The 12,964-nt window shown below is 42.6% G+C and overlaps 1 protein-coding gene across 1 annotated transcript in view; it reads right to left on the bottom strand.

The window, feature by feature from the left end:
- The window catches only part of exoc4 (exocyst complex component 4), a 502,794-nt gene that overhangs the window by 44,617 nt on the left and 445,213 nt on the right, over positions 1–12,964 (bottom strand). The window contains exon 13 of the mRNA XM_059987073.1: positions 3,018–3,196. Coding sequence (XP_059843056.1) covers positions 3,018–3,196 — 179 coding nt within the window. The remainder of the gene's footprint in view (positions 1–3,017; positions 3,197–12,964) is intronic.

The raw sequence follows: 12,964 nt of genomic DNA on the forward strand, positions 1-12,964 counted from the left end.
ACAAATCACACCCTTTCCCTTCCTCTACTCAACATCCTGACTTTTACTTCTCACCTGCCTATCACTTCCCCCTGAGTGCCCTTCTCCTATGGCCCACTCTCCTCTCCCATCAGATTCTTTCCTCTCCATCCTTCGACCTTTCCCACCCACCTGACCTCACCTATTACCTTCCATCTAGCCTCTTTCCCCTTCCCTCACCTTTTTATTCAGACATTTCCTCCTTCCTTCTCAGTCCTGAGGAAGGGTCTGAGCCAGAAGCGTTGACTGGTTATTCATTTCCGTAGATGTTGCCTGACCTGCTGAGTTCCTCCAGCACTTTGTGCATGTTGCTTGAATTTACAGCATCTGTAGACTTTCTCAAGTTCATAGAAGTTGTACTCCATGGCCACAATGTATATTCTTTGGCAAGAGTAAATGCAGCTTTCATACGTGTTCTTGTTTGAACTATTTAAAAAGTTTAAGGCACTAAAACTAAGCTTAACTTGTCATTGACTGTCACCCTGACAGTTCTAGCGAATACTTGACCTTGTGGTAGAGATAAGTAGGTCACGAATTCAAACGCTATTCCAAAACAAACAGAACCAACACTTCAGTGCAATAATGAGGTTGTACTGTGTTATATGGGATGCTGCCTTTTGTAACGGACTTCAAACCATTAACCTTTCAGCTCTTAGGTGATGCAGAAGCTCATGCAGCTGTAGTTGAAGGGCACTAGAGCTGTGTGTTACTATGAACGCCTCCAGAGAAAAAACAATTGTCTTTTTTAGATTGTAGAACATTGCTGCGCACAAATTGCTCCCCATTATCATTTATAAAACATTGAGTACAATGAAAAAAAAGACAAATTATCTGTTGGAAGAACTCAGCAGTTCGGGCAGTCTCTATGGGGGCAGGGGCAGCAACTATCAATATTTCGATTCATACCCTGAGAATAGAGAGGGAGAGGGTGAAAGGTGATTGATGGACTGAGGACGGGATGAAGGATGTGGGGCATACAGAGTCAAGTGGGGGTAGATGGAGACAGCTATGATGGTGGGAGAAAACATAATATTGTGAACATTGGATTGGAGGGCTCTGTATTCGGCAAATTTCTCTCTCTCTCTCTCTCTCGTAGGTGGGGGAGAGTTGGTTGGCAACTCTCCAGTCGGAGAACTCAGAAAAAACAGTGAAGTGGCAGGCTTTAACACCGTAAATCAGCGAGTTCTTTTTGTCTCCCCCCTCACTGTGTGACACCTCTCTGTCCCTACATTAGTGAGAGAGAGAGAGAGAGCCTGTGGCAGGTCGAATTGTTAGCTGAATTAGTTGTGCTAATGTTGTACTGCAGGTCATGATCTTTCTTGGGGGCTTTGCTTTTACTTGCTTGGTGGGTGGAAGGTACTGATGCTTTTTTGATGAAATAAGTGAGGGGGGGGAAGGGCCAAACTTTGCTGCTGCTTGTACTTGGGAGGGGCGAGTGGGGGGGCTTTGGGGTCCTAATGTTTTTACTGTCATTCATTCTTTGGGGCACTCTTCCGTTTTGTGGATGTCTGCAAAGAATAAGAATTTCAGGATGCATATTGTATAATTTCTCTGATATCAAATGGAACTATTGAACTATTGAAACAAAAAGGCTGGAATCTGATAAGTAGGGAAGGTGATAATGGGAACCGTTAGGGAAAGGCAAGTGGAACTATTTGGGGGGAAGGATCTGGTGAGTGAATTGTACAGCTTATGTGAACGAAACCAGGAAGGGGGGGGAATGGGGGAGGAGGGGGTTAGAAAGTGGTCTGAGGAGATGGTTGGGATTCGGGGGATGGAGGGCAGTGCAATGGAAAGATTAGCACATTAAATCTGTTTGAGAGTGAAAATTGCCCAAGTTTTTACAGAGATTTATGGAACAAACAGGGATTGAGCCTAAGAAATTCACATCAGGTGCAGTAATAGAAAATAATTTTAAAAGAAGATTGTAAAAGAGGAAAGAAAGATGAAGAAGTGGGAGGGTCAGTGGGGGAATAGAGGGATGGGACGCTGATTGATTTAGAACAGGGATTCAAGAGCTTAGGGTAGGAACAGATGAATATAAAAACAGTTGTAAAGGTATGTTGTTAGGAGGAGAGGAAAATCAGCGGAAGATAAGTTTAAGAGGTTAAGGCACCGAGGGGGATAATTGAAGACAGAAGGAGGAATGTGTAGTTTAAAATGAAATAATGGAAAATTAGCAGTCGATTGGAGTGGGTGGTATTTAATGAATCACATCAATTAGATGAAAATTTTGAGGTATGGGCATCCATCAGGAAAGTACATTAAGAGATGACAAGTGTGTGGGGTTTCAATGCAACTGAAGTAAAGTGGGATGCAGACAGATGATGCTACTGAAGTGGAAACAGATGGTTATTATGACAGACAGGCTGTAGGGCTACAAATTCAGCTTAGGGTTGCACATAAAGTTGAAGTTATGATTTGTTTTAGTGGAGGGAATGGGATCAGTGAATTTGTGACAGGGAGTCAAAGACAGTGCTTGTTTTCCTAATATTCAGCTGGGGAAGAAAGGAGATATTTAAAACTGGAAGCTGGACAACCACTTCAGACAACATAACAGCAACATCAAAATAAGTAGAGATCTGGTAGATCTGGGAGTCGTCAACATAAACAAAGATACATTTAAAAGTTGAACCACGGACAGGTACTTGAGGGTCACTGATAACAGTTAAACCTAGCAAGGGATGCCAACCAAGTCAAAAACCTCAAGGAAGTATGACAACAATAATGCAACACAGATGCAAGATGTTGTTTTTGGTTTTGATTTCCATAATATGGTAGGTAGTATACAAGAGAATGATGAGGGAGGAAGAAGAGAAGGGGGGGGGGGGTGAGAGAGGGAGAGAGAGAGAAAATGAACATTCATCCTATTTTATAACTTTACTAAATCAGATTGATTTGGATGATGCTAAACTCACATTGATTCTCCCACTCTGTAATTATGCTTCAGAATGTTGAGCCAAATCAAAACCAATGTGTGAATAGAACTCAATACTTACACTGAACTGTAGGTAAACTGGAGAAGAAGCCCTTTAACCGTGCAGCTAACCATTCCAGGCTCTCATGCAGGTTTGCCAGAGCCTTTAGGTCACTGACATCTCGTAAGATTTCATTCTGTGGTATCAGCTTATCTCCTAAGTTGCCAGTCAAGACTTCAGACTCCTTGGCATTGGCAGCTCTGTAATAAAATTATTTTTTAATTAAAGCATTGAAGAGGAAGGATGAATTCATCAATAATGGTCAAACATAAGTTCAGCGTTAAAAATATTAACAGTCTTTGTCTCACACAAAGTGTTTTTCATTTGTGGTCAGCATTATAAACTAATGTGTTTGTCTCCTATAATGATGACCAGGAATGGAGCATGCTTGTGACTGGCTTACAGGATGTTGGTTTGGAATTAAGGAATTCCAGCCCCAAATCTCTGTTCCCATTGCTTCTTGAAGGCATTACTTAACTTGGCTCTTTGATCAACTTTCAGGCTTTTCATTGATGGTAAATGCTTTGTGTGCTTTACTATCTTAAGGGCTCAGAGTAAATTCAAGTTGTTGTCTCCAGACACAGTGGTGCAAGGTAGTACAGGAGACATTGGTGCTGCTCAAAGTCTTCAATTCTCTGTTTTCTCTCTTCAACCAACTAATGATCGAGATGAAGTGCTGGCTTTGAACCGGTAGGTGGGTTTTATATCTTTCAGCTGACTGTCACAGACACGGTTGGCCACAGGACGAAGGACAATGTGACCATTACTGTTCTTGCACCAGACCAGTTGGGGGCTAAGCAAGCTCTCTTGAATTCAATGTGGAGCTGGGTAAGCCCAACCCACAAAAATGCTGGACTGATGACAGATAAGCCAAGCACTAGTTCAGTCAGCTGTTAAAGCTGTTTTTGACATTAAAACTTACTCTAAATTCCAAAATTAAATAAATATTGCAAAAGACGAGAAATGAGGAAGCGTTCATGGGTTCATGAACCATTCAGATATCTGATGGCGGAGGGTAAGAAACTGTTCTTAAAACATTGGGTGTGACTCTTCAGGCTCCTGTTCCTCCTTGCTGATGGCAGCAATGAGAAGAGGGCATGTCCCGAATGGTGAGGGCCCTTAATGATGGATGCCAGGTGCTTGAGGCGACACCTTTTGAAGATGTCCTCAATGGCAGGGAGCCTTGGGCCAGTGATGGATCTAGCTGAGTCCACAGCCCACTGAAACATCTTATGATTCTGTGCCTTGACACCTCCACAGAGGACAGTAACGCAACCAGCTCTCTAATGTGCATCTGTAGACATTTGCTAGCGTCTTTGGTAACATACCTAATCTCCTCAAACTCCTGATGAAGTAGAGTCACTGGCATGCCTTTTTTGCAATTGCAGCAATGTGCTGGACCCAGGATCGATCCACTAAAATGAATTCTAGGAAACTGAAGCTGCTCACCATTTCCACCACTGAGCACTCAACAAGGACTGTTCTACATTCTCTCAACTTCCCTTTCCTGGTCCACAATCAACTCCTTGGTCTCATGAACATTAAGCGTGAGGTTTTTCTTGTGACACCACCAACCAGCCAATCTATCTCACACCTATACATAATTTAATTTCCTTTCAAGAAATGTTTCTGGCCGGCTTCCCCACCATAAAGAGAAAGAGGTTGCAACAGCCTTGCACTTGTTCAGTGGTGGAGTCTTGAATCAGAACATGGTTAGAGATTCCCTTGTGATTTTGCATCCCTATATATCCCCCACTTGCTGACAGTCATAAGGCAATGCTGGCTGTTACACTGGGAATTCTCAGCAATTATTAGTGAAAACTCATTCATTTTCCAACCTTTGTTGCTGTGCAATATATCTCCACATAATCTACTTAATTCAAACCCAGTTTTAAACTCCGTGCCACTAAATTAGCTATATTATTCTAACTGTTTTGCACATTGATATTTTTCCTTGATAGCACATTGACCTTTCCTGATTTAATTGATTTTATTGTTATTTAGAGATACAGCACAGTAACAGGCCCTTCTGGCCTAACGAGCCCTTGTCTTATGAATCCTGAATTTACCATTTCCTGAATCATCCCTTCATTAGTGTGCGTTGTCCACTGTTCTAGGATGAGTCAAAGGCATCAGTTAGCTGGGGAATGTGAAATAGGTAGAAAATTTAATAACTGCCATAATGTTGCAGCTTTATTCAATGGCTGAGCCATTCTTATTCACAAGTTGCAATCAAAGACTGTATGATTTGTATAACACTAATGAGTGGCCACTGTCACAGGAGTGACAGGTAATAATTTTTCCTGTGATCTAGGCCAGGCTCTTTTCTAGATGGTATAAAGGGATAATCTCACATTGCTATATTACTGGATGTTATGTTGAAGTTGTATAAAAGTTAGTGAGCATTTGGGGTATTGTATGCAGCTTTGGTCGCCTAACCATAAGAAAGCTGTCAGATTGAAAAAGTGCACTGAAAATTGACAAGGACCTGAGTTATCTGGAAAGGTTGAATAGGTTAGGACTTTATGCGCTAGAACATAGAAGATTGAGGGGAGATTTGATTGAGGTATACAAAATTGTGAGGGGTATAGATAGGGTGAATGCAAGACACTGAGATAAGAACTAGTAGTCATGGGCTAAGAGTGAAAGGTGATATTTTTAAGGGGAACATGAGGGGGAATTTCTTCACTCAGAGTGCGGAGAGAGTGTGGAATAAGCTGCAAGTGAGCGGTGGATGCAATTTCCATACCAACGTTTAAGGGAAGATTGGATTGGTATGCGGTTGGAAGGGGTTTGGAGGGCTATGGTTCGGGTGAGGGTCGATGGGACTAGGCAGATTAATAACTTGGCATGAACTAGATGGGCTGAAGGGCTTTAGTGTATTGTTAAAGTGTGCCATCTACTCTTGCATGCTGCTCACTGAGTAGTTGCAGTGATCATCTTGCCTCCACCATGACAAATACGAAGCCTCTGAAATATCAAACACAGCAAGCCAGCTAATATAGCAGCCACACAGATCACTCTACAAAGAAAGTCAAAGACTTCAGTGCTGTGCCATTTATCTTCCTTGTTATTTCTCCTGGCACCAATCTGCTTCAGCGACCTGATTTCAAGCCTTAATGAAAGCTCTCACTCAGTTCATTCAGTCACTCATCATTAATTGCACTCCTCAGACTGATATGCACAGGGAACAGTAAGACATTATTTAAATCAGTTGCCCTCAGGGTAACTGATGAAACTTACTCTTTGTTAAATAAATATATGTTATACATGTACTGTACCAGTCTGGTTCTGCCAGCGTGTTTTAGGAGAAGACCATTTACTCCAAAATGGGATTTTTACAGATATGTTTTCTCATCATCTGGATTCATATATCTCATTAGCTAATATCTGTAATGTCTCTGAATGGCAGAAATAGTACTTCATAACCACAGAATAAGCCTATTCCGTTAAACTGCTTTATCAGTGTATGTGTTCAGCATGCCTCCTCCTACCTTAATCTGCCAATACATGACAGGCTGGACTGCAATGGCTGCGCACTGCCGATCGTCTGTACAAGCAATTTGCTGGACGTGCCGCTCAGGGTCTCGGGCTATATCTATGTGCTTTTTTTTTTGCATGACTGCTTTTTAGCTCGCTGTTTCAAATGTGCCATGTACATTTTGCACCTTGGCCCCAGAGGAATGCTGTTTTGTTCGGTTGTGTTCATGTATGGTTGAATGATAATATAACCTGAACTTGATCTAACTTGATTTGAATTTGATATCATTCAACTTATTTGCCAACTTAACAGTTTCCTGTAAATGTATGAAAGTTATTTAACACAAGCACTGAAGTTCACTTAGACCCATTATCAAAATATGAATGGAACCTGAAATTTGGGTGGGGGCATTGGTTTCAAAATTGGTTGAACTGAGCACTCCCCATTGAGGACATCCACATGAAATGGTGTCGTAGGAAAGCAGCATCCATCATCAGGGATCCCCACCACACAGGCCATGCTCTCTTTTTGCTGCTGCCATTAGGTAGAAAGTGCAAGAGCCTCAGGACTTGCAGCACCAGGTTCGAGAACAGTTCATACCCCTTAAGCATCAGGCTCTTGAATAAAAGGGAATAACTGCACTCATTGCCCCATCATTGAAATGTTCCTACAACCAATGATCTCACTTTAAGGACTCTTTATTTCATTATCTTCATTCCCATTATTTATTGTTATTTATATTTGCATTTGCAGAGTTTGTTGTCTTCTGCATTCTGTTGATCTTTCAAAGATCTTGTTATAGTTACTATTCTATAGATTTGCTGAGTCTGCCCATAAGAAAATTAATCTCAGAGCTCTATATGGTGACATAAATGTACTTTGATAATAAATTTATTTTGAACTTTAATTTAGTGGTGGTTTAGCCATCAAAAACTCGGTGGATACAAGGTTCATAGGCAGAGATGGCTCTGTTGGAATATAAAAGTTTGGATGGGAAAGAGAGAGCTGAGAACAGAAAATGCAAGGTGATGGTCCAGTCCATATCTGGGATTAAGCTTGAGCAAATTTCCCCATCCAACTTTACATCACATACGAAGAAAGGTTCTGATGAAGGGTCATAAAAACGAAGTGCTCAGTTGCTCCTTTGACAGAACTAAAGTGCATTTTCAGCTTCTGCTGCCTTCAAAATTTCCAACAATTATATTTTTATCAGCTGGAAACATTAATTTTGAGAAGCTTTTGAGTGAGTATTAAGTATTATTAACACCGGTACCCTTTCCCTGCAGCAGTCAGCTGACAATCTCATGGCACAGAATCTCTATTGCACATAACTACTTGAGACCCCTAATCCTCTTTCTCCCCTTACAGAAGAAACGCCTGAAGTAAAAATATAAATTTGCAATTCCAATGAACGGGAGAATGAATTATTGACAACGGCACACCTGAAAAAAAACTAATAGCAAGAAGAAGTCAGAAAATGGTATAAATTCTCTTTTAAAAGGTCAGTGGTTGAAAAATCACCGTCTTTCTCTTGCATATAATGCTGCTTTGAAGATTTGTAGAGACATGTTTACTGGAGTTGCTTTTGAATCTCAGGCTAATGAATTGTGTCAGCTGTTGTTCTACTGCAAGATGCTTATTATTATGGAGAGTAACCTTTTTGAAATGGTGTACATATCAGTTGCTTAGAGACCTAAAAGCCAAGAGAATTAACTGGTAAGGACAGAAAACAGAGTGCTGCTCATCAATTAGCATATTACTGGCTACCCTGCAGCTCTCAATCATATTAAGGGAAAATTGCTGACAAATTCATAACAATGGGGAGTTGATGTATTGCAATGCTTGACCAAAGCTACCCCAGGCCATTTAAACATGAGTTGCCCACTTCGTCGCCAAGTGCCCCAGCCCCTTAGTAAAATACTTGTGGTAATGTGTCAGTGAGTACAATTAATCACTCTTACCCTGCTTCTTTCTGGACACTTAAAAGATATTTCTATTTCAGGATTCTGACAGTGTGATAAATGGAAGGATGGGCCAAGCCATGGAAGGAGAAATGGAAGTCACTGGTGCCATTCAAATGTGTGCTATGTGGCTGAAACTCATCCTGCCCATTTAACCTTTAAAGTACAACATAGTTAGAAATCATCTATAATTGTCATTGCTTTCTGAAGGTTTGTAATGAGAAAGTGTGTAGAATGTTAATCCTTCTCATTGACTTTGATGACACAGAGGGATATGGCTTCCACCCTTGAAATTGGATGACTGTAAATGTTGTATTAACCCTATTTGGTATTATTAAAGCCAGCTGAACACTGTTACATTAGCTTGAACTTCATTTGTCATATGTACATTGAAGCATCCAGCGAAATGCTTCGTTTGCATGAGGGTTGTGCTGGGAGCAGCTCTGAAGTGTCGCCATGCTTCCAGTGCCAACATAGCATGCCCAGCACTTACAACCCTAAGCTGCGAGTCTTTAAAATGTGGGAGGAAACTAGACCACCCAGAGGAAACCCACATGGTCACGTGGAGAATGTACAAACTCATTACAGAGACAGCGGAAACTGACTCCTGATCTTGGTGTACTGTAAAGCGTTACACTGACCGCTACACTGGGATTCCTAAAATTAAATATAGAGGACAATGGGTGTCCAATGAACTACAAATATATATATTACCTGTGTTGTTTACAATTTGCATATAGCTATTCACTAGTGAAGCATTTCACTACAAGGAACAGTAAGAGCTTAGCATTAAGGATGACATGAGCATAGCATACAAAGGAAAAGATCTATTCACATCCTGAAGAGACTTTAATTAATTGGCCATTTCAAGTAAATCTAACATGAAAGGGTGCACCAGGGGCAGCATGGTAGCTTAGTGGTTGGCACAACGCTTTACAGTACCAGGAACTTGGGTTCAATTCCCTCCTCTGCCTGCAAGGAGTTTTTTCGTTCTTCCCATGACTGTATGGGTTTCCTCCAAGTGCTCTGGTTTCCTCCCACAGTCCAGGTTAAATTGGGGGATTGATAGGCAGAATGGACTGAAGGGTTGATTCCGCACTGTAGCCCATTAAATAAATAAATACATAAAAGTCTCCTGCCCCAGCACTCTTTATGCTAATATTTGGTAAACCATAGGCCTTAAGGTTCCAATAACCAGAGTCATTCTAGAACATAAGCTAAATCTAAAAATGTAAATAAAACCAGCTCATTTCAATGCTTACTTTAGCCAAAATATACAAACTTCTCGCTGCAATTTTTAAATGGTAATATTCTTGCTTTTTATTGTTTGAAATAAAGTCTTGCAGAGATACTTGTCTTCAGTAACTGACACACTAATCACCATCTCAGATGGCTCTTTATAATTATACAACGATTTCTGCTCCAGCATAATCCATGCTGTAGAGTCGAGAATGATGAAAGACACCCTAATTTAAAAAAAACTTAAAATAAACTACTCTCAGCCCAATGCTCCTTTTTAAAAAAATTCCATTGGTTATTTCCTTTTTAGTGTTATGGAGAACTATCATTTTGTTTTTTTCACATTTACCAGACTATTAATGTTACTGTCAGTTATCAGTGATAATATATACTTTGTAAACTGAGGGTTAAAGTTCATGGCCAAAGGATATCTACTTTTCCTAACTGTAGGATGGCAGTTGCGAACTAACATTTTATCAATTGCAAATCCAGTCATGGGACTTTCAAATTTTCAATAAAGTGGACAGGCTCTTTATTATCCTTCAGCCACAAAATAATGTGGTTTGTGAAAGGGCAGAGAATTGTCATGCTGCCACTTGCCAATATTACTCTAAAGTGGTCCACTGGAGAGTGCATGGCATCAGGTTGTGAAGAATCTCCTAGTTTTCTCTTTATGCTTGGGAATTAGATTGAAAACTAATGATGTATTCTGTCATGCATCCAAGTTTCCCTCAATCACCTCAGGCACTGAGGCTACATAATCCTCTATACCATTAAGACGTATTGTTATCTGTACAACTGCTTAGTTCTTTGGTTTTCTTTCTCTATTCGCGCAGGCTGCACCATTTTAATAAAACAAAATTATTCCTGTCGCTGTCTGTAAGGAGTTTGTACGTCCTCCTTGTGACCACATGTGTTTCCTCCATTACTCCGGTTTCCTCCCACATCCCAAAGATGTACCAGTTGGCAGATTAATTGGTCATTGCAAATTGGCTAGGGTTAAATCAAGGGATGCTGGGCGACATGGCCGATTCTATGCTGTGTCTCAATAAATAAATCAAACTAGCCTGACAATGCAGCAATTAGTGTAACATTTTACAGTGTCTGTGACCAGTGATCAGCAATTCAGTTCAATTACCGGAAGTTGGAGAATTCAATGTTCATGCCAAGGGAATTGAACATTGAATTTTCCAACTTCCGGTAATTCCCTCCCTCTCCCTTCCCCCATCCTAGTTTCACTCTGCTCCTACTCCAGCTGCCTATCACCTCTCTCATGATTCTGCCTTCTTCTACTACACACAGTGCTTTCCCCTTACATTCCTTCTTCACCTTTCCTGCCTATCCCCTCCCTCACCCCTTGATCTTTCCTCTTACTGGTTTTTCACCTGGCACCTACCAGCCTTCTTCTTCCCACCCTCCCCCCACCATCTTTATAGGGCCCCTGCCCCCTCCCTCTTCAGTCCTGATGAAGGGTCTCGGCCTGAAACGTTGACGGTTCGTTTCCACGGATGCTGCCCGACCTGCTGAGTTCCTCCAGCTTGTTGTACGTAAAACTAATCTTTATTCTTATCTACTATATTGATAGTCCAAACAAGAATACAGCATCTTCTGAAAAAACATAACCCATAATTACCTCATATTTTTGAATGGTGGCACACAGACATGAATTCTCCCACATGAGGAAACAAACTTCCCATAACCAGCCTGTCATGGCGCATCAGGATTGTATATTCCAAACATATAGCTCCTCACTCTTCTAAACTACAGCACGTAACATGACCAGTCAGCTAAGTCCTCCCTCGTAAACCTTGCGTTGGACTCCTTCTGACACAGCGATAGTCTTTCTTAAATCAGAAGATTTCTGCAATACACAATCTCACCAACGTTTGACATAACTAATGCGTAACCTCCCTACCTTTGTATCCAATTCCCCTAGCAAAGTACAACAGCATTCTATTGATTTCCTAGTTACTGCTATAACTGCTTGCCAGATTTTGTGAATCCTGCACTAGGATGAGCAGATCCCTCTGCACCTCAAAGGTCTGCAGACTTCCACCATTGTGACAATCTGTCCTTTTACACCTCTCCTGCCAAAATAAACAATTTCCCAGTTTCCTACATTATACTCCAGGCTGTATCTTTATTGACTTGATTAATCTTTCTATTGTAGCAATGTGCTACACACAGCGCTGAAATAACGACACGCAGTCGGTAAGTCGTTTCAAGACTAGTTTATTCAAACTTCGCGGTGCTGGTATTTAAATCCCTAGTGCCCGCCCTCTCCGGGCGGAAATGACATCGGAGGTGCATTACCGAAGTCTCCCCCCGCACGCTGGCTATTTGTGAGCTGGTTCGCCTGCGCAGAAAGTGGGTCGCCACATAACCCCCCCCTCCCAGAACCGGTGATACACCCCCTAATGTCCACAGTCTGGATCAGCCTCTGTTTGGGAGGTCTGCCTCTGCGCCACGGTGCCTGAACCTCGACCGGCTGCGCCAAGTCCACATGGGCTGGTTTGAGTCGGTCCACCGTGAAAACCTCCTCTCTCCTCCCAAAGTCCAGAACGTACATGGACCCGTTGTTGTTGATCACCCTGAACGGCCCCTCGTACGGCCGCTGTAGCGGCGCCCGGTGTCCACCCCTTCGTACAAACACAAACTTACAGTTTTGCAGTTCTTTGGGTACATGGGTCGGGGTCAGCCTGTGCTGTGAAGTTGGTACGGGGGCCAGGTTGCCGAGCATCTCATGTAGTCTGTCCAGGACTGCTGCAGGTTCTTCCTCTTGCCCCCTTGGGGCTGGTATGAACTCTCCTGGGACGGCGAGGGGTGCGCCATACACCAACTTGGCCGACGAGGCATGCAGATCCTCTTTGGGCGCTGTGCGAATTCCGAGCAGGACCCAGGGAAGCTCGTCCACCCAGTTAGGTCCTCTCAGGCGGGCCATGAGAGCCGACTTCAAGTGACAGTGGAAGCGTTCCACCAGTCTGTTCGACTGTGGGTGGTAGGCAGTTGTGTGGTGCAGCTGGGTTCCCAACAGGCTGGCCACAGCCGACCACAGGCTGGAGGTGAACTGGGCACCTCTGTTGGAGGTAATGTGGGCCGGTACCCCGAAGCATTCTACCCAGGTTGCAATCAGTGCTCGGGGGCAGGAATCAGCAGATGTGTCGGTGAGCAGGACCGCATCTGGCCACCTCGTGAACCGATCTACCATAGTTAGGAGGTACTGCGCTCCTTGGGACACTGGTAGGGGGCCCACGATATCCACGTGAATGTGGTCGAACCTCCGGTGG

Source organism: Hypanus sabinus, chromosome 13 (genome assembly GCF_030144855.1).
Source record: "Hypanus sabinus isolate sHypSab1 chromosome 13, sHypSab1.hap1, whole genome shotgun sequence".
NCBI classification, from domain to species: domain Eukaryota; kingdom Metazoa; phylum Chordata; class Chondrichthyes; order Myliobatiformes; family Dasyatidae; genus Hypanus; species Hypanus sabinus.